The 20005-nt window shown below is 40.7% G+C and overlaps 2 protein-coding genes across 3 annotated transcripts; one reads left to right on the top strand and one right to left on the bottom strand.

The window, feature by feature from the left end:
• The first annotated feature begins 128 nt into the window (after nt 1–128).
• Nucleotides 129–7508, top strand: LOC141780486 (GTPase KRas). Its single transcript, XM_074655751.1, has 5 exons — nt 129–430; nt 1559–1671; nt 3874–4052; nt 4793–4952; nt 5129–7508. Exons 2-5 carry the CDS (start codon nt 1561–1563, stop codon nt 5240–5242), a joined length of 564 nt encoding a protein of 187 aa, XP_074511852.1. The 5' UTR covers nt 129–430; nt 1559–1560; the 3' UTR covers nt 5243–7508.
• Nucleotides 7509–7831: 323 nt separating this feature from the next.
• Nucleotides 7832–19147, bottom strand: pold1 (polymerase (DNA directed), delta 1, catalytic subunit). 2 transcript variants are annotated; one of them, XM_074655750.1, is made up of 27 exons: nt 19045–19147; nt 17430–17618; nt 16799–16912; nt 16523–16663; nt 16231–16356; nt 15839–16007; nt 15181–15295; nt 14910–15039; nt 14609–14775; nt 14380–14484; nt 14074–14214; nt 13847–13957; nt 13222–13413; nt 13050–13138; nt 12816–12932; nt 12237–12350; nt 11899–12046; nt 11116–11211; nt 10755–10892; nt 10224–10399; nt 9813–9965; nt 9594–9696; nt 9342–9474; nt 8805–8918; nt 8611–8663; nt 8203–8300; nt 7832–8107 (listed from the first exon to the last, which is right to left on the bottom strand). In XM_074655750.1, exons 2-27 carry the CDS (start codon nt 17614–17616, stop codon nt 8020–8022), a joined length of 3318 nt encoding a protein of 1105 aa, XP_074511851.1. In that variant the 5' UTR covers nt 17617–17618; nt 19045–19147; the 3' UTR covers nt 7832–8019. The 2 variants fall into 2 exon arrangements, with proteins under 2 accessions (XP_074511851.1, XP_074511850.1); XM_074655749.1 differs by lacking the exon at nt 19045–19147 and having other exon boundaries at nt 17430–17623.
• Nucleotides 19148–20005: the final 858 nt, after the last annotated feature.

Genomic DNA, 20005 nt, shown 5'->3' with positions numbered 1-20005 from the left:
CTCTCTGTGATTGGTCAGATTCGGAAGTTGTAGGCGGGGCTTAAAAGCTAAAAACTCCACTCTGATTGGCTCGTCACCACGTCAGTCTGCGTTCCTCGTCGTCTCATTGGTTACTTGCCGACGGGGATTAACGTGAGAGACGCTCTGCTGCTCTTCAATGAGCCACAATGGAGACTAACTAACTAGGAACAAGAACAGCTTTAAAAGGCTTTTAATTTATTCACTGTATGAAGTTTTAACTAGTAGCATCTGTGGTTCAAATTTAGTGAAGTAATTCTAGTGAAGAAGACAAGTTTGCGGACAGATAGTGAAGTTTGTCTACTAGTAGTTTGTGAATGAGGAAATCAGGCTAACGTTATGTAGCAAGCTAATCTCACTTATCCACTCCTTAAACTATCACTTCACAGACTGCTATACACTCTACACAAAGGTAAGCACGTTTTAAAGATGTCACACTTCTACCAGCAGCTTTCATATATGTTTAGTAACTTTAAAGGAAGAGACAAGTAACGTGAACGGATAGTAATAGTTAAATCTGGGTCAGTCTCTTCGTCATGTCAGTGTTAGAGGAAGAGGTTTCATTTGTTCACCTTGATAACTTGGCTAATCACTCCTACCTGTTGGTTTAAAGGTCCCATAATATGCTCGTTTTCAGGTTCATACTTGTATCTTGTGTATGCAGTAAAAGTACTCATAGTGCAGTAAAATACAATTTAAAGGGCATATATAAAACATAAAATAAAAACAGAACTTAAAGGTCCCATATCGTGCTCATTTTCAGGTTCATACTTGTATTTTGTGTTATTACTAGAACATGTTTACATGCTGTAATGTTCAATAAAAACCTTTATTTTCCTCATACTGTCTGCCTGAATATACCTGTATTTACCCTCTGTCTGAAACGCTCCGTTTTAGTGCATTTCAATGGAATTGCAACAGAATTGCATTGCTTGGCAATACTTTGGGTCCATGTTTACTTCCTTTCAGGTGATGTTATTTACATACACTTCAAGGAGAGGTAAACATGCACATTCTCAAAATTGTTTGTGGTGCTGGGAGTAGATCCCCTCCAATATGTACCTTTTCAAAAAAATTACTTGGTCCCACACACACTTTTCTCTGCTTTATCAGTCAACGTTTCGGTCAACAAGGACCTTCATCAGGATATTAATGAAGGTTGATGAAGGTCCTTGATGAAGGCCCTTGTTGACCGAAACGTTGACTGATAAAACAGAGAAAAGTGTGTTCGGGAGCAAGTCATTTTTTTGAAACAATTTACATACACTGCAACAGGAAATAAACTGGGCCACATTTAGAATCTTAACGTTCAAAACCGTGTAATGGTCTAAATATTGTATATTTGTGACATCACAAATGGACAGAAATCCTAACGGCTTGTTTCAAACGCACCATTTCTGAATACGGGCTGTGTGTATTTCTCCATGGATTGAGCGTTTTGATAGTTTAACAGTATTTATATAGCACTTAAACCTGCTTTACAATATAGGAGACATGAAAATCTCACTTTTTACAATATGTGACCTTTAATCCTTTCCAGGCATGACCGAGTACAAGCTTGTGGTGGTCGGGGCAGGAGGTGTGGGGAAGAGCGCCCTCACCATCCAGCTCATCCAGAACCACTTTGTGGATGAATATGATCCAACCATCGAGGTGAGACACACCAACCATTATAGACACAGTGTCCTGGGTAAAGTTTACTATGTAAAGTGTTATATAGCAAAAAAAAACAAAAAACTTGATCTAGAGCCAACTACATGGTCAGTTTCATGTGGAAACTGATGGGGACATTAACCAATACACAGGATATGATGTAACCCTACATTATGCCTTCAGTAGTGGAAGAAGTACTCAATGTTGGGATCACGTGGTATCTCTGGGTCGTCCGTTAAGGCCCTGACACACCAAGCTGACGGTCATCGGCCAATTTCAGGCCATCAGGTGAGCGTCTATCGGCCTAGTTTTTGCGATGTGTCCCGCACAGTCGGCTCTAGTCTTCCCATGTCGGAGGTTTTTTCGGCAGATTTAGCATGTTGAATTGGCGGCGGAGCTCGTTGGTGAGACAAATTGCTCTGATTGACTGTTCAGCTTAACCAAAATCAGTGCAAAAGAAGAGAAACGGAAGTGAGGAAAGCAAGCCAACAAGTAAAGTCAAGAGGGCACACACAGAAGGTTTTTCTCATTTTTCATCTTCATTTCATCTGATCACTCCAATGTACGGATATTTTCACATCAACATGGCCATCTGGAATGAAGCTAAGTGGTGAGCGAGAGCCGCTTTGTTTCATGTACGTATCATAACAACGGTTTGTAAATCCGCCGTCCTAGGTCTTCCGGTTTCCCTTTTTGAATAACAAATACAGACTACCGCAACCTGCTGGTGTGGAGGGTTATTTCATCTCACGCAGGCGCAGAACGTACGTGCTAACTGGCCGTCAGGCTGTAATCTTTGTGGTGTGTTCAAATGGAACTTGTCCGCCAAGAAAAAAAAGGTGATATTAGGCGATGCAACAGTCTGCGTTCATCGCCGCTAGTTCTTTGTCGGTTTGGTGTGTCTGGGCCTTATTAGTGTTGAAAAAAATAATAAATGGCTGAGTTTGACAGTAAGTGTCTGGCAACGACTTGTTGTGAGGTATATGCAATGGAACGGGGGAGGGAGAATGCGAAATCAAGTGTCTGAATGTTATCAATAGCACCTTTAATGTTATATGTAAGAAGTTGTGTTCTCTGAAAAGAAACAAAATATACTTAAAGGGGCTACATTTAGGAATCAGAAATCGCTTGTGACACCTGTGGCTGCTAAGTCAACAACAGTCAGCGTCCTGTTGCTCGACGCGAGCGAGCATCGGTCAAAACAGTGAGGTGACACACACGAGACTGAGCGTGATTGATCGCGTTTGTTGATTAACGTTAACACTACATATTTCACATGCTCGGCAGTAATGTTAGCTTACCTGTCCAGTAGGAATTCTGCCAGCTCGTGGTCCGTTTCGATTCCCAAAACTAAACAAATGTCCCTCCATGAATCAAAGGCCCGGCAGATGTTGATCCTAGTTTCCCCTGACATCACTAGATATAACTTTGTGCTTTGTTTGTTGGCGTTAGCAGACTCCATTTCTAACCAAATGTTAGCTATGGTTGCACACTGTTAGCCCTGTAAGCGGAGCTGAAGAGAGTAAAGGCACTAGTGAGCGCGCATGACGTCACATCTATTGGGTTTTCCCGTAAAAAAAGGGCCACATTCTTCACATTAAAAGTAGTCTACAGGCTGATAGAGGAAACCCATTGAGTCGCGTAAGATCGTCATATGTTTTGTATCTAAGATCTTAATCTGCAAAGTAAATAGTAACAATATATGTCAAATACACGCAGTTGAATAAAACCTCATTATGCAAAGTGGTGCCATAGCAAACACCAGGCCATGCTGTCACAAATCTACAGCACCATCTGACCTGTGAAAAACTGCCAGAACCCTCTAAAAGTTTATTTCAACTTGGTAAAAACCTGTTATAGCAAACAGCTCTCCTGTTAGCCCTCATTAGTTTCATATAATTTCCACTAACACATATAAATCAACACTGGTAACTCTGCTGAGTAATGTCTTATTGTTCCTCACATTGTTGCCTAAAAATCCCCACAAGTTGGTTGTAAATCTTTAATTTCAGACAGTGTTGAAAACATTTCTGCAAGTTCATCACAAAATGTTCCATTCAACAAGGTCTTGTTGCTTCATGATGCAGCAGTGTGGCTGTAAAAAAAACAAACATGGGAACTAACATGATGCAATCCATTGTTAGATTTCTTGGCAGTGACGTTGGGCACCGCCTGCATGATCATGTCAATGTTGTGTTCCAGGACTCGTACAGAAAACAGGTGGTGATTGATGGCGAGACTTGTCTGTTGGACATCCTGGACACTGCAGGTCAGGAGGAGTACAGCGCCATGAGGGATCAGTACATGAGGACAGGAGAGGGCTTTCTCTGTGTGTTCGCCATCAACAACATCAAATCCTTTGAGGATGTTCACCTCTACAGGTACAAGATGCTTCACACCGCCTTAGACTAGTAAGACTAGTATCGGTAATAAAACACAGCTGGAAGTTGAAACAATACGGTCCAAGAAGGACTAATAGTCTTCTTCAATAGTGTGTGTATAACTTGGCACAGTCTGTTATATAGCTGTTTGTGTCATTTTTTATGACATACTATACTATGACTTTCCTTTATGACCACTCGAGAATTGATAAAAATGATCAATAATCCCTCCAAAATACCACATTAAGACACCGAGACCTTGAGGAACACCATAGAAAAAGCCATGCTGTGATTCGGTATCAAAAACATTTGGAGATTTCTGCAAGAATTGCATTTTTCAGCGATGAGTTGTCTGACTTTTTATAACATACTATGCTATGATGTTTTTTATGACTTCTTTATGAGAGATTATATAACTCATCTGGCCTGGGAATGCCGCTGGGTTGCCCAGGAAGAGCTGGAAAACGTTGCTGGGGAAAGGGACATGTAGAATACCCTGCTAAGCCTGCTGCCCCCGCGACCCTGCAAGACTTTTTAATGACATACTATACTATGACTAGTTTTATGGCATACTATACAATGCCATTTTTTATTCCTGTGGGGCAATTAGTACACTAGAATCTGGTTCATGTGTTTAACTGATTCAAATACATAAGTTAATACTGAAGAAAATATTAGGTGTAGCAAAGATAAAAGTAGGCTGGTCTCAGTAGGTGCTTTTGCATTTGTCTCCTCCTCAGAGAGCAAATCAACAGGGTGAAGGACAGTGACAGCGTTCCTATGGTGCTGGTGGGGAACAAGAGCGACCTGAGTACTCGCACTGTGGAGTCGCGGCAGGCAGGGGAGCTGGCAAGAAGCTACGGAGTACCGTTTGTTGAGACCTCTGCCAAAACCAGACAGGTACGTAGGAAAGAAGTAACACCTGTATTCGGTTTGCAATGATGCATGCATGAGCCTTGTTTGAGTAAATAAGACTGCAAATCAATGTCTGAAATAAAACTATTAATTACATATCATTACAAAAATGTTACATTAATTTTGTGTGTGACAAATATTTTTCTGTCGCTGTCTTGCAGGGTGTGGAGGAAGCTTTCTATTCGCTAGTACGGGAGATTAGAAAATATAAAGAGACCAACCGCAGCAACAAGAAGAGCAAGAAGAACACTCAGAGACGTTGCGTAATACTATAGCAAACCACACACACACACACTAACACACACAAACACCAGCGCATCCCTTACAGCACTTGTTTCACGCTCGCCCTCACACACTGCAGCTCCTCTGTCACGTTGGAGACGTTCCAGCACCGCTCCGTACAGGGAAGCAGACGTGGCAAAGTCCATTTTTACTGCTGTCGCAGTTTCCACTGACAGTATGTCACCACAAGATGTACAGTGTCAGTTTAACGCTGTGAATTCAGTTGGAGTTTTTTTTGTTTTTGTTGGGTGACCAAACAACTAGAAACTGCAGTTTTTAGATGAGTTTTTTTTTTCTTTTTGGTTAAAAGTAGGATCGGTGTTCTTGAGAAACCAGTACACTAGATTTTAAAAATGATCCAACCGAATAACCCAGCTCAGTGTTGCCAACTCTTTTCCAATGAAAGTAGCACTAGCTCCAAAAGTCCCTGAATCTAGTGAGAAAGTCGGCAACACTGACAGTCTGTCACTTCAAGTCTTCCTCCTATGCCACTCCCCCACAATTATCATTATGAACGTGAGCGGCGAACATGGCTTCTGTTAGTACTCACAGCTGTCAAGCAGCTTGAGGAAGACTGATGTTTGGACGGGTTTATTACAGTCCTGCGTATTTTTTTCTCAGAGCATTTGATTTATTGATTCCTGTCGTTATGTAATGAGGATTTCCACTAATATAACAAATGTTTCTAAAAAACTTACCAACCCTACCTTCACAGTCAGCATTTGTGCAAACTTAATTTGAATCTGTGGTAGAAAGATTGAATTTGTCTGTAAAGATAATTCTCTTTTACAAACTGTTCAGCTCCAGTTGACTATTTAAGGGTCAGGAGGTTCACGGTGGTGCGTCACTGCAGTTTGCACTGTCCCATCGGGTGACGCATTCAATCCAAATATCCCAAAGTTATTCTTAGACTCAACAAATTCTTTAGGGAGGTCTTTTAGTCGGTACACATCTGACTTCACAAAGTCCCACAAATAACATGGAAACAGTGTCATACCGACTAGAACACTGTTCACTGTGAAAACATTTGACTTCAAGATGATTGGTTTAAACTATTTCAAAGTTTGGAAACGTCCGTCTCCCCCTCGTGTTTTTTCATAGGTTAGTGTGTCATCTGGGGCTTGAAACACAACAGCAATATCTATTTTATTAATTTCTCTCACAGACTATATATCAATGAAAATGCTATAGCAAGATAGGATCACGACAGTAACAAAGCCTCAATTGTGTTCTAGTCTCCTAGGTGCACTTTATTAATTTCCTGTTGTTTGTTGTAGGGTTTATGATTAGTTAGTGCCATTTAAAAAGTTTACTCAGGAATATAGTGTCTTATCAGGAACTGAGGAATAACGGACTGAGAGCTGTGTCAAATGATTGGTTGAGATCTGATGCCTGTTTCCATCATTTCACTCCATCATTAACTTACTGTTTGAAGTGTCAGCCCTGCTGTTTGTTCCACACAGTCACACTGTATTCCAAAGTCCACTTTTAATGCAGTTTATCAGTCACAGTGTTGTCGGTGGTTTTGTGGTACTACATACAACATTTAAACCATACTGATGCTAAAAACCAGTCGTTAACTCACCAGGAAATCTCCAGAGCTCAGACAGTGACAGTCATGTTATCTCATCATGCTTGATAAGGATATTCAATAAGACGCCAATTTTTTTTATAGCAGTGGTTGTCATTTTTGATAATTACTGTCACCCTAAATGTAGTGGGTTGAATTTATATTTTTGTAGCATTATAAACAGCGTTCCCCAATTTAAAAAAACATCTGCATTTACAAACTGCTTTCCACATATTTACTAAAATTATATCAATGTTCAATGAACTAATTTTGGTTGCTTCCTGCCAACAGAAGTGAATCCATCCACGGAGGGTTCCTACTTCGCTATGGTGTTAAACCGGTAGCTTCCAAATGCCTGTCTGGTTATCTGGACTCAGTGTAGTTCCACTGTTGAAATATGTTGAAAAGTTTTAACAAGTCTCTCACTGACAGCTATGTAAAATCTTTAAATGCACTCTGCTGTAATGAACAAGTAAATGTCTTCAGCTTTTACATCTTGTCTGTTCTGTTTATCCAAGGTGGATCTTTACTAGTAAGTGGCTTTCAAGAAGTTAAATGTGTTTCCAAAAAGAGGTGCAAGAACTTTTCTGAAACACACAAACTATGTTGAGAATGTGCTGCAGTAACGCCAGATCTGATTTGTAACTACTGATAATAAAGATGTCATCTTTCAAGAAAGAATAACAAACTCTGCATCCAGTTTCCCCCCCCCTTGTTTGGAAGGGATATAGTTTATGAGGTTTGACTGAGACAATAACGCTGAAGAGGACGACAATGAAGTTCCTCTTCATTTCAGAAAAAGTTAAATTTGTCAAATTAAGATTGGGGAATGTACAGTTTCATACACGGTAAACCTATTCACATACAGGACATGTCACATGTACATTTACTGTCTGGTGTGTTTAACAGCAGAGTGGTTCAACATCCTGGATGTAAATTTTGCAACTTCCTATTTCTGCAGTGATCGTTTGAGTAATGATCATGCATGACAAGCCAAAAAGGAATCGATTGCTTTTTTGATTTTATTTTAGAAAATGATACTATTTATTGACATTTTATTCATATTAGAAAAACATAGAAATAGTGCAATATATATGCATTTTTACAAGCACAAAAAGACATAGAAGAAAAATACAGTGAGACGATAAGAGTCCTTGGTCATCTGAAATGAGGCATATAAGGAATGAGTGTGTGCCTCTCTCACCATCCAAAACGATCCACCAGCTTGCTCTGATCATCCAAATCTTTCTGAACCTTCTTCCTCATGTAAAAGATAGGACAATCTCGACTGCAGAGGAGTCAAGAGGGACAGTATTACTGTGTGCTCAGCCATAATTCTGCAGTAAACACACAGTTATAATAAATATGTGCACACATATGTACCTGGTACAGAGCACGTCCTCATGGAGGGAGCCCTGACAACGCTGACACTGAGTCCACAAGCGAGAGAAACGCTCCTCCAGTGTACTCAGGTGAAAGATCTGTAATTAACAACCTAAATGTTAGAAACTCAATGGACATGACGAGGGAATGTTTGTTTTCAGATATTAAACCCTTAATCCTTACATTAATACATTAAAAACAATTTCCCGTTAATGAATTCCCTGAGCTCTGAGGAGCCACCAGAGGGCAATATGATGTTTAACACTAGACACTGATTACAATAAGAAATTAAAGCTTTTCTTCAAACATAGTCAGAGCTGGGACTTAAATCAAATAAAAACTTAGCCCTGTTAGTGTCGAAAACCAACAAATATATCAAAGTATGGAGTCATCTGGCATCTCGCCTACCTCTTTTTGGTAGAGTTCAGACTCCTTCTTCTTACAGAAATCACACACAGCCGCTGCAATGACACACAATTTAGATGTCACACTTATAAAGCTCTTCAACACCGCTCCCACCGCAAAAAGTGACACCTAACCTCATTAAGTGGATAACAAAGTAGAAAAAAAAACATCTTCAAATTCTGAGCACACACACACACCGTCCGTCTTGAGCACAGCTTTGCAACCGATACAGGTGCTCCTCCTCTGCGCAAATGCCATGAGGCCCCCGATCTTCGAGGTCAACACAGTCTTACAGCGTGTGTGGTCGCCCTCTGAAAGAAACCAGAGAAACAATAGCAATGTTAAGTTTTAAAGCACACAACACATGATAAGCGTCATTTATTTAACTAGCACATCTATGTTCTTTCTTTTGGGACACAAGAGTATTTCATAATGTACTGTGCAGCTTTGACACTCGCTTTAGTTGTTATATGCTATAATGTTACATTTTGCCCATTAGATTTCTGCACACGATCGATTTATAGATTAGAAAAAACTATTTATTTCATAAAGTTAAACTTTAAAATGTCAAGAATAATGACAAATGCCCAAAGTGGTATCTTAAAATGATACCTAAAAAGTAAGATCATATCACTAATATGCCAATAAATCATTGAGGATGAACGAAACAAGCATCAGCTAATTGCCTAAATTGTAATAACAAGACTATGATGTGTGTGTGATTGTAGATTTACTGAGCAGGACGTTCTCTGCCTTCGTCTCTCCCAGGATGGGCTCAAATATTCGCATCAGGGGCTTGGACAGCTGGTGCTCCAGGTAGTGTTGTGTGTCGATGGGAATGTTGTTCTCCAGCACAAAGATCGGGTCCTACAGGAACACGTGGAAGAATCAGTATGATTATCAGGATTAAGCATGTAATATAAGAAAGGGGGGGGATGCACAAATGAAATCATATCATTTAGACAATGAAAGATGACGCTATGCACCTCTGACTTCATGTATGCTGCTACTCCCTTTGCAGCCTTGATGATGACGTATGGAACTCGGTCTCCCAGGTTCGGGGCGCTGCCGGCATCTCTTTTCCTCATCCTGTAAAATATTAATATTAATGGGTCAGTTCATCCATATCTCACACACACACACACACAAATAATAACCCTTGGAGTATTATTTGAAGTGAGTCGTCTCAGTGTGTGGTCACAGACCTTTGAGCCAGCTCCACGTGTGCCTGTTTGCCAGCGTACTCCTGGGCGGTGCGCGTTAGCTCCTTGGTGATGACAAGCTGGCTGATGTCGATGCGGTTGCACAGCAGGTCTGAGATCACTTCTTTAGCGTGAGCCACGGCACCCTGGGGATCCCTGATGAAACATCACATGAGATTGCGATTACTTTCATAATGACTTAACAGCTCGTAGTGTGGTTAAGATTCAGCATCTGAATTTTTACAATTTTACATAACATGATCAGTTATGAAGTTTTATTCTGTATGTATTAACACAATTAAAGACAACATGAAAATTAATAAAATCACGAAAGAACTTCTAACAAAATGAATTGATAATGCATTATGTACAGAATGTGTGTGTGCGTGTGTTTGTGTGTGTGTGTGTGTGTACCTGTCCATGAGGATTTTCTGCAGACAGGTGTTGATAAGGTTAGCCACCAGAGGGCAGTTGTCTCTGCGGACAGTCTCAATGCCTTTACAATCCATCTTTTCATATGTGTCTGCACTGCCGGAGAAATAGAGGCCTGCGTAGCGCTTCTTGTTGATCAACAGGTACGGGTAGTACACCTGTGGAAGTGACAAATATAAGCTCTCATTAGCTGAGAGGACGCTCCAACTCTGGGGTCCCAAATCCTGGCTCTTTTGTCATTTTGAAACAGCTGGCTGATTCTCAAAAGGTGTTTTCGGAAATGGCAGTTCTGGGGAGCTCCCCCGAGAACTACATACCTTAAAAGTAGGGCTGTCAATTGTTCTAAGAACTGCGATCGTTCAAAGTTCTTGCGGTGCGGACACAATAAAAAGCAAGGGTTCTTAGGACTATGAAAACGCCTAAAAGACGTAGAAGTGCTCCATTAACAACTTCCACAGATGATGAAATTACTGGGACTAATGCTTTGATAAATCATGTGGACAGAAACGGTACCTTTTCAAACTCCAGTTTGATGGGCGGTGTGAAATGGGATGATATCCACTCTGCTGCCTCCGTCCCGATATCCATGGCCTCCCTCACTGTGGCAACTCCAAGCTTAACCATGACGGAATCCGTGTCCCCATAAATTACCTTTAAAATAAAAAAATAAAATTCAAACAGCATGCACACAAAGGGATTGAAGACATCAGATAGTAGCTCCCATACCTTTAGTCAGCTCAAAACTCCATAACAGTATTTCTTGATATAAATAAAGCTAATACGTTGACTCATAAATGGTTAACCGGTGTAAAAAAAAGAAAAAAAGAAGAGTTTGGGTCAGTGTTGGTGGGCTGCAGCTACATGTATTCCTCACCTTGGCATCACCTTGGTAACCATTGGCAATGGTGAACTTGGACTCCACCAACTGTTTGGTCTTTTCAATCATCTGTCTTCCAAAACCTGTGACGCTCTAGACGAGAAAAAAAGGAAAGTTTTAAATACGTTTATCACTAAATGATCTGCGGTGTTGGATTAAGCTTTCATTGGTTCTGGGGAAAGACTATCATCAGACACTTTACAGGCCAGGACTTTCAACGCCGTAGAAAAATATTTTACTCCAAATCAGCTCATGTAGAAGGCAGTAGTTATCTTCTCAGTTCTCCGTGAGAGTGTAACTAAGTAGGTCAACCTTCCACAAAACGCTTACAGTAGATCTTTGTGGTTTCTATCTGAGTACTAATCTTTGCTCTACATCTTCGTTGTTTACCGTCTGTGCTCTGACTTCACATCTGTGCAGAACAGTGGGAAGAGTGACGCGTCACACACCACAAGTCAAATTGGGACAACTTCATTTAGAAAAACAGTTCTGTTTGGCCAGAAATGTAAACATTTGATATGTTAAGAGACAGCATGTTGTTAGTGGTATTGAAGAGTAAGGACCACACCAGCATCTAACCAGACCAGAGTGACATTTGCAGGTTTGTTTACATGCTGTTTAATGTTAGATATCTGGCCTGCAGACTGACGTCACCACTCAAAGGAGAACACAGGGCATGTGACTTACAGAGCAGATATGCATAATGTTCCAGACAAACAAATGCAATGTAAATTCAGTTGGACTTTAACACCAGCAGGAGACCCGTGGTCAAGTGCTCACCTGTGAGATCTCCAGGCAGGGCAGCTTGCCCACCTGAGCACCTGTGAAGCCATAGACGGAGTTTGCGCTGATTTTGAGGGCCAACTGTCGGCCGTCCAGCACCTGCCTCTTGAAAGGATCAGTCTCCTTCTTTAGCTCCGTTTTGGCCCTGTGGACAGACAGTGGGATATGCTAAGAAGGAAACAATGTCTGACTGGTACACCATTTTTATTTAACAGGCTTAGCAGCAAGTTAAATTGTAAGGTTCAGGGTGAATGAAGCAGTGTACTGGGTTGCTAACTAGCTTTCACTGTAGTTCAGGTCAGTTTGATTTTGTGATTTAGTTGAATAATTCAAACCTCTTCCTGGCAGACAGCAGGTTCTCCAGGATCTCAGGCAGAAGTCCTTTCCTCACAGAGCTCTTCACAAACATATCACCAGTTGGAGTCTTGATGAAGTCATCTGGTGAGAGGCTGAATACATACAACCACTTCAGACATTAGCTCATCATGTTGATACTAGACAAAAAACATTGAAGTGTTTTACATTGTTAATTAGTCACTGAGTCAGTGATTCAGAACGAATCAATAAATGAAATAAGCGTCACGTCATTTTGTCTACGTTAGGGCTGTCAAAGTTAACACGATGACGCAAATTTGTTTTAACGCAACTAAGTTCTTTAATGCATTAACGCAACTTGCGATTTAGGCTCAGGTTTAAAGCTAGTGTGAAGATCCTGGCATGATATGAAACTAGAAAACCTAAAGAGTCCATTGGTACCAACCATGTCATACTAGCTTTTCGTGACGGAGGTTAAAAATTTAACAACTTAAATAAACTTAAACTTAACTAGATTTGTTTCACTTGTCCAAGTGGAAACTATCAGACTGACAAAACAAAAGCTAATTTCTTGTGGACACTTAAAAAGACCTGCTCACCTCTCTCTTTCTGTTGAGCCTTTCTGCAGCAGGGTGGTGTAGCACAGATTGTGAGCCATCATGATGGATGGATACAAGGAGGAAAAATCCAGGGTGGCAATAGGAACGCTGTAATACCTACACAAAGTAGAAGGGGGTGATGGAAAGGTATACGAGAAGCTTGCGTGTACCAAAACCATAAACACCAGGAGCAGAGAGGAGTCATACACTCACACAAACAGCAGATGTACATACCCTTTCTCTGGCTCAATGACAGTCGCTCCAGTGTAGTCTTCTCCTCCTTCTGTCTTTACCACAGGCATGACCAGGTCCTGTTTCATGGCCTAAACATGTACAGACAGACACTTAAAGTTTCCCTACTTAAATCTGCGCATATGCATAAGTATCTGTCCCATGTGTTTGTTACCTGTCGCAGCAGCTGAGAGACGACTTTGATCTGCTGTCCTCTCGAGAGCAGGTAGGTGAGAGGCACGCCCGTCACTCTGGCCATCTCCATGTAGTTAATCACACACATCAGCTTCTGCAGCAAGCGCAGCGGGAGGTAGGCGTCTTTCAGGCAGTAGACCGCCAACCGACGACGTGTCTGCTCGTTGCCATTCTGTGATGGAGGAAAAAAGGGAGAAAGATAGATGGGAAAAAAAACAGTAACACCTTAGATGTGTGATTTCCTTTCAGAAATGTTATCCATACATTTAAATAGGACTGCCCCCTCTTAGTTGATTAATCGTTGGTCTTAGTCGACTAAGATTTCTTTAGTGTATTACTTATTTCTAAGCAACTTGTGAGCACATCTCTTGTAAACACAAGATTCAAAGTGGTGCTTTTGTGTGATTCTTTGTGGAGAAACTCAGTTTTACAGATGTGTCGATTTAAATCAACTAATCGATCAGTCAACAAAATCATACGAGTCTTGGTCGACTAAGAATTTCTTTGGTCGAGGACAGCCCTACATTTAAATATTGATTAATGATGCCATTTGAATCCGCTGAGCTCTCTTCCAGATACAACAAGGTCACTGGTTTGTGCTTTACCTGCAGATCAGTGATGATGGAGTGCTGCACATCCTCTTTCTGTTCTTGCAGGAAGTGGAAACTCACAGCGTTCAGTGTGTACGAGCGCAGTTTATAGTCCCTGAGGAGAATCTGAGAGAAACACACCAATTAGACTGTGTGCAGTACCCAATGCACCGCATACTAACTTAAATAGTAACTTAAATATTGTTAAAGTTAGGATTGCTGTTGCTGCAGTTGAAGCTGACCTGCAGTAGATCAAACTGAACGCGGCCCTCCATGTTAATGATCTTGTTCTCTCTGCGGCCCATCTGCTTGCTCTGAAAGTTTAGGTCTCGCAAGACTGACTTTATGCCTCGCACTCGGCCGAGGTAGGGAAAGAGATTCACCTGAACACAAAAGAAACATGTTTCATTGAGAAAAAACAGGAATGTCTTACTCCATACATTCTTCCGGAGGCAGTGCCTTAAGTGTTTATGTGCATTACTCTTAATCTTGTGATTTGAGGTATTAGTAATGCATGAAAGTAGTAGACAAATGTGGCTCCATCTAACCTTTAAAGTAGCTGCCCTGTTGAGCAAGTAGGGAAAATCAAAGTTTTGGATGTTGTATCCAGTGATGATGTCTGGGTCCACGGTCCTCAAAAACTCCGCCCAGCTCTGCTCACAGAGACGTAAACAGAAACAGAATGATGTGATAAATGATCAGCAAAAACATTAGAACGAGGAAAACATGTCAGAATATTTAAGTTTTTCAGTGTCTTACTGAAGCCAGTGTGTATACCTGCAGCAGCTGTTTCTCCTGTGTAAAGCACAATATCTGAGAACCCACGATGCTGGCACAGTTCTGGAGAGTGAACACGGTGCGAATGAAAGGCTCCGTCTCACCCTGCCGCTGCACCATCGACGCAATCTGAATCACAGGGTCTTTGTCTGCTTCTGGGAAGATTCCTGGAAAGAAAAAGAGTGGACACCAGAGTCAAACTCCGCATTTGCTTTTCAACAAGTATAGACAAAAAGTATGTTAGGGGTAATAGTTTGTACGCTGTTTATTAAGAACGCCAGAGAGAAAGAAAGAAACACACCTTTTCTTCCAGCACACTCGATGTCAAAGCTGAGCACCCTGAGCGGAGCAATCCTCTGCCAGTCGTCCTCTGCAGGGTGACTTATCAAATCTGTCCATCCCACATCCACCTCATACTGACACAAGGACACCTAAAGGACAAAAAACAGGGGGAGACAGTTCATGAACACTGTTGGTAAAAGAACAAATTTTATATGAAGGCACTCAGAGGGAAGTCAAACGCTGTAACGTCACAGACATTTGTTCTTCTGACAGGTGTGAACTAGACCTACCTTGCCTGGGTACCGAGAATCTGTTTCCCCCGTGCTCTTCTCTTCACGCACTCTGTACTTGCTTTTGGGAAGTTCAATCCAACAGCATCCCACCACATTACTGTCCACCATAAACCTGACAACACAGAGAGGCACGTTAAGCTGCAAAATACAGCTTTAGTATTGCTTTTACTCTACAGTTGTTTGGTGAGAAAGCCATTTACAAAAACTAAAATCTTTAGCTGCAACAAGTTACCCTGACATCTTCATGACCTGGAGACGCATTTGAATAAAAGACTAAAACTTAAGAGATTTCGATTGTGCCTCTGCATATGAACATGTAAGCAGACAAATAATATATAATCACCCAACAACATAAGAATATGGCTGCAAAATTACTCAGAAGACTAAAACTGTGAACAGCCCGTTTAGCCTGACAAAAGCAAGAACACCACAGTCAGTGCAAACATCATTTATAACTTAAATAAAAATGTATAAATTAATCCTGACATCTTCAAATTCCACACTATTGCATGATGTTGATGGTAAAGCTAACCCTGTCTGCATTGTATGAAAATGATTCATTCACAAAATATTTTGTAAAAAGAAGCTCAATGCTTCCATCAGACTGTCAAGTTATCACCTTTACTGTTTTTATACAGAACAAACACAAACACACCTTATCTCAAAATCTATGTTGGCCTCATAGGATTGGTAACCCTGGATGGGAAAATGTCCAAACTTGAAGCCCAGCTCCAGCAGTCTCTTTGCTGGGGCGATGAGACGAGGCATCGCCATGGTTATCCGCAAAAAATCCATACTGCGTTTCCCGTGGTAACCATACATGTCTGCAGGAAAAAGAAAAGTTTATCTTCAATAATCATGATGAAAGCATAGTCACTTAACTACATCACTTTGCACGTACATTTATTATCAAATGTTTTGTAACTAGGATCAGCCTACTCGGTTTCACAATAATTTGATCAAAGAACATACTTGTAATGTGTTAAATAATTCCTTTACATACTTATATTTAGTGATCTGCACATGAACATTTGCACTTGTACTCACTCTCTTTGCGGGTGATGTCCACAGCCAACACTGTGACAGAGATGTTGTCCTTGTTGGATCGCATGTCCTTCAGGACAACAGAGTTCAACTCTCTTTTAAATTCACCCAGGTAATCAGATTTGAACCCTTTTCAAAGGACGCAGAAAGAGGGAAACATTGTAAGATTAGTAAGAAAAGTGGCATGCCCCTGAGAGAATTCAAAACTAGTGCACTAAGAAAATGTGTCCTAAAAATACAAAGTCTTTGCATGCACATATCTAATGTATTGACAAGTTTAATGACAAGTACTCACCACTTGGTGCAGGAACGTAGAAGTAAGGCGCAAAACCATGGATGTGGCAACACACACTGTTGCCACTGTCTGTTACCCCGAACATTCGAATGATCGGGACTTTTCCCTGTGACTGACCCGGCATGCCAGCCACCGTTCCCCCTGCATAACACAAAAGTGGGAGATGTCATTTCTTCTCACATACAGCAACGGCATTTGAGCAGGTGGATATGTCCTACATTTAGATCCAAACAACAAAGAAGCCAAGATAACTCTTAAGTAATCTTTGATAATTACCTAAATAATAGTCAAGATCAATCTGCTGAAACACCAAAGTGTCACATGATGGGTTCAGTGAAGGGGCATGAGGCCGCCGCCAACGAGGGTTAAGGTCCGCTGAGAAGAGGTCACCTGAAGAAACAAATGGTAAGACAGAAGTAAAACCAAAGTGCATTATTCATTATTTTTATCTCAATGGTTATAGCCAAGAACTGTTTAAGTATGGTCCGAAATTGAACCACAATTTCCTGCAGTTACCTAGTTCCACAGTTGCCACTTATTGTTAGCCAAACTAGGCATACTTAATTTACTTAAGGCATAAATGGATTACTAATTTAACCATTCAGACTGATTTGTTAGAGCTACCAGCCACACAAATTACTTACCTGAAATGAGAAAAATCAAACTGTAAAATAAACGTGACTAATAATCTGCGGGTAGCTAAGTTCTGCAGATGTGTGTATTTGTGCATGTTTAAGAAAATTACAAGCATCAGTATGTGACATATTGACTTCTCAATGGTCAACAGTTAAACAGTTTTGATACAGATCTGCTGATCATTTACATAACTCAATAACCTTTTCCTATACCAGGAAAACCATTTTACTTCCGCCACCTATGATTGTGTGCGTTTCTGTGCAACACTCACCTACGGGAATAACATCATGGCCTGCCTGCCCCTCCATCTCCTCTGCCTCCCTCTCTGCTTCCTCAAACATGGACAATTCCTCCTCAAACTGCGACGGACCGTCCTCCCATTCATCAGCTGTTTTACCCCGTTTGGCCTGGGACGCACCACCCACATGAGGGCCACCATTGCGTCTTTTATAATCCATACCTGTAAGAAACATTGAAGGCAGAAGGCACGTTAGGGAAGATGATTACAGAGAAAGATATTGCTTAACTCTGTCAAGCAGGCACTGATGATAGCATAGCAATATTAAAGATAGTAGTAAACAAATAGTTAACAGAATCAAAACAACAAAATTCCTACTGTACTACTTTAAGAGCGTATTACCACCTATTAGATTTCCTTTATTGTCATTGTACAGGTACAACGAAATTGAGTTTGCAACCCCCCCATCACATACAAGATGCATTAAAAGACAGTCTATAATTACAGTGTACTGTATAAAGACAGCAATGAGGTTAGTGGCCAGTTTTGTATGTGCAAACTGTCATAAAAGGACAGTAAAAGTAAGTAGGCAATCTAAAACAATATAAAAGAATGATTATGATAAATAATTAAAAACATAATAAATAGTATAATCAGTCGGCATGTGCAATATTATAAACAAATGCAGTTCAAAGTGCATTTGCAGTCAGGTTAAAGTGCATGGTAACATGCAACAAATAAAGTGCATCTAGTCCATGTAGTTATAACTGGGGAGGACAAACAAAGCTAACATTTTGATTTGATAGACAAGACAACCAAGACTTTACTATACATGTGAAAGTATAGACAGAACAGAAAAGAAGCTATAATTTGACCATACTTGTGTTAATATCCCTTGTACTGTGTCAGGGTATATTTGGCATGTAGTGCATATGATTTGAAAACTGTGTAGGCTATGGTGGGCTTGGATGGACTGTGGATAATAGGTCAAAGAAGTACAGTGATGAAAATGTTGTACTGTATACACAATACAGTACAACAAAATACAGAAAGGGTCTCAATAAACAGAATAAGAGGAGAATAAAGTTGCACGGACACTGAAGAGAGGATGTTAATTAACATCAAATGACACCTGATAGATGCTTAATGTCAAACAGGGTGAACTGGATGTCATGTAGTTGGTAATAAGCACCAACAAATAAGTGACATCCTTCTGCACATAATGTAGCCCATTAGTCTTAAACCAGCATGACTGTTGCTGCTGTACTCCTCCTAACTTCACACAACACATTAAACAGTCCGCATGACAACTAGCTTCATTAAGTTAGCCAACATTACATGTCTTCCCAAAGCTGCTGCTATTCATGGATAATGTCGAGAACTTAACCACGTGTTAATGCTGTATTTTCACATTTTAACATTTCTCTGTCACACATAACACATATTAACGTCAGTATATAACGTTTATGTGGAGTTATTTTACTAGTAGAGAGGTTGTTATCTGTTGTTAAGGAGCTACAGCAGCACAGCTAGCAACACTACTGTAAACACACAACAGTCTCAAGCCAAAGCGGATCATACCAATAAACAGCACTAATCAAGACAACTACCAACTACCTGGTGCTTTTTCTAAAGTAGTTATAGATACCTCTCAGAGTTACTTCTTGACAACAGCCCCCTGGTTGACAACAGCTCTCCCGCGCTCTTCTTCAATTTGTGTGCTTTCACCGCCGAAAGCTGCGGATAACTTCCGTTTTGTAACTAGGCAACACAGCTAAGGATTGGACAGTGACGACACTACCAATGGCGGAAGCTCAGCTGTAATGAAGAGGAAGCAGAGCGGAAGTAGAAGGAGGTTTGTCTAAACCTTGCTGTAGATGAGGAAGACCGTGTGTTCGCGGCAAAATGACGTCAGAGAGTACGCAGCAGCGAGGGAGGGAAAACCTGCTGAACAGGAAAACATATTTGAATTTTATTTTGTTTTTGTATTAATTATATACAAGAAAAACAATTTGCCCAAACTAAACCCCATTTTTGTAATTTCTTATTTTATTTACAGCTGCAGTGGGTACAAATGGAGTAAATATATAAAAAAGATAAAATAAACCTTTATTAATCCCCTGGGGAAAATCCAGGTGTCAAAGCAGCAAAGCGCAGATACAGAGGTAGAGGTGTACAAAAAGATTATAAAACAATAAATAGAAATACAGAATATACATAGTGAATGAACATAGTTAATAGACATAGTGAATGGACAAAGCGTGTACCGTCCGTCAATACAAAATGTAGTGTACATTAAATAGTTGTAATATGTGCAGTCTATAAAATGGTATATGGGATGTAGTGTAAAGTAAGTTTAAAGTGCACCAGTGGTTAGGAGAGGTGGTTGCAGGTAGTGCAGATAGATGCAGATAGTCCAGATAGTGTGTGTTTTAAGTTTAAAGTCCTCCTAGTTCTCATATGGGGGTCAGCTTTGGTTGTGGAGCCTGATGGCTACCAGCATGAAGGACTGACCCAGGTGCTTTGTGTTGTGCCAAGGGGGGATAAGTCTGTGGCTGAAGGTGCTCCTAATCTTGACTAGCTCATCATGGAGGGGGTGGGAGGCGTTC

This window comes from Sebastes fasciatus, chromosome 13, assembly GCF_043250625.1.
Source record: "Sebastes fasciatus isolate fSebFas1 chromosome 13, fSebFas1.pri, whole genome shotgun sequence".
NCBI lineage: Eukaryota > Metazoa > Chordata > Actinopteri > Perciformes > Sebastidae > Sebastes > Sebastes fasciatus.
The sequence above is the reverse complement of the archived record's forward strand: the minus strand, read 5'-3'. Positions and strand labels throughout refer to the sequence as shown.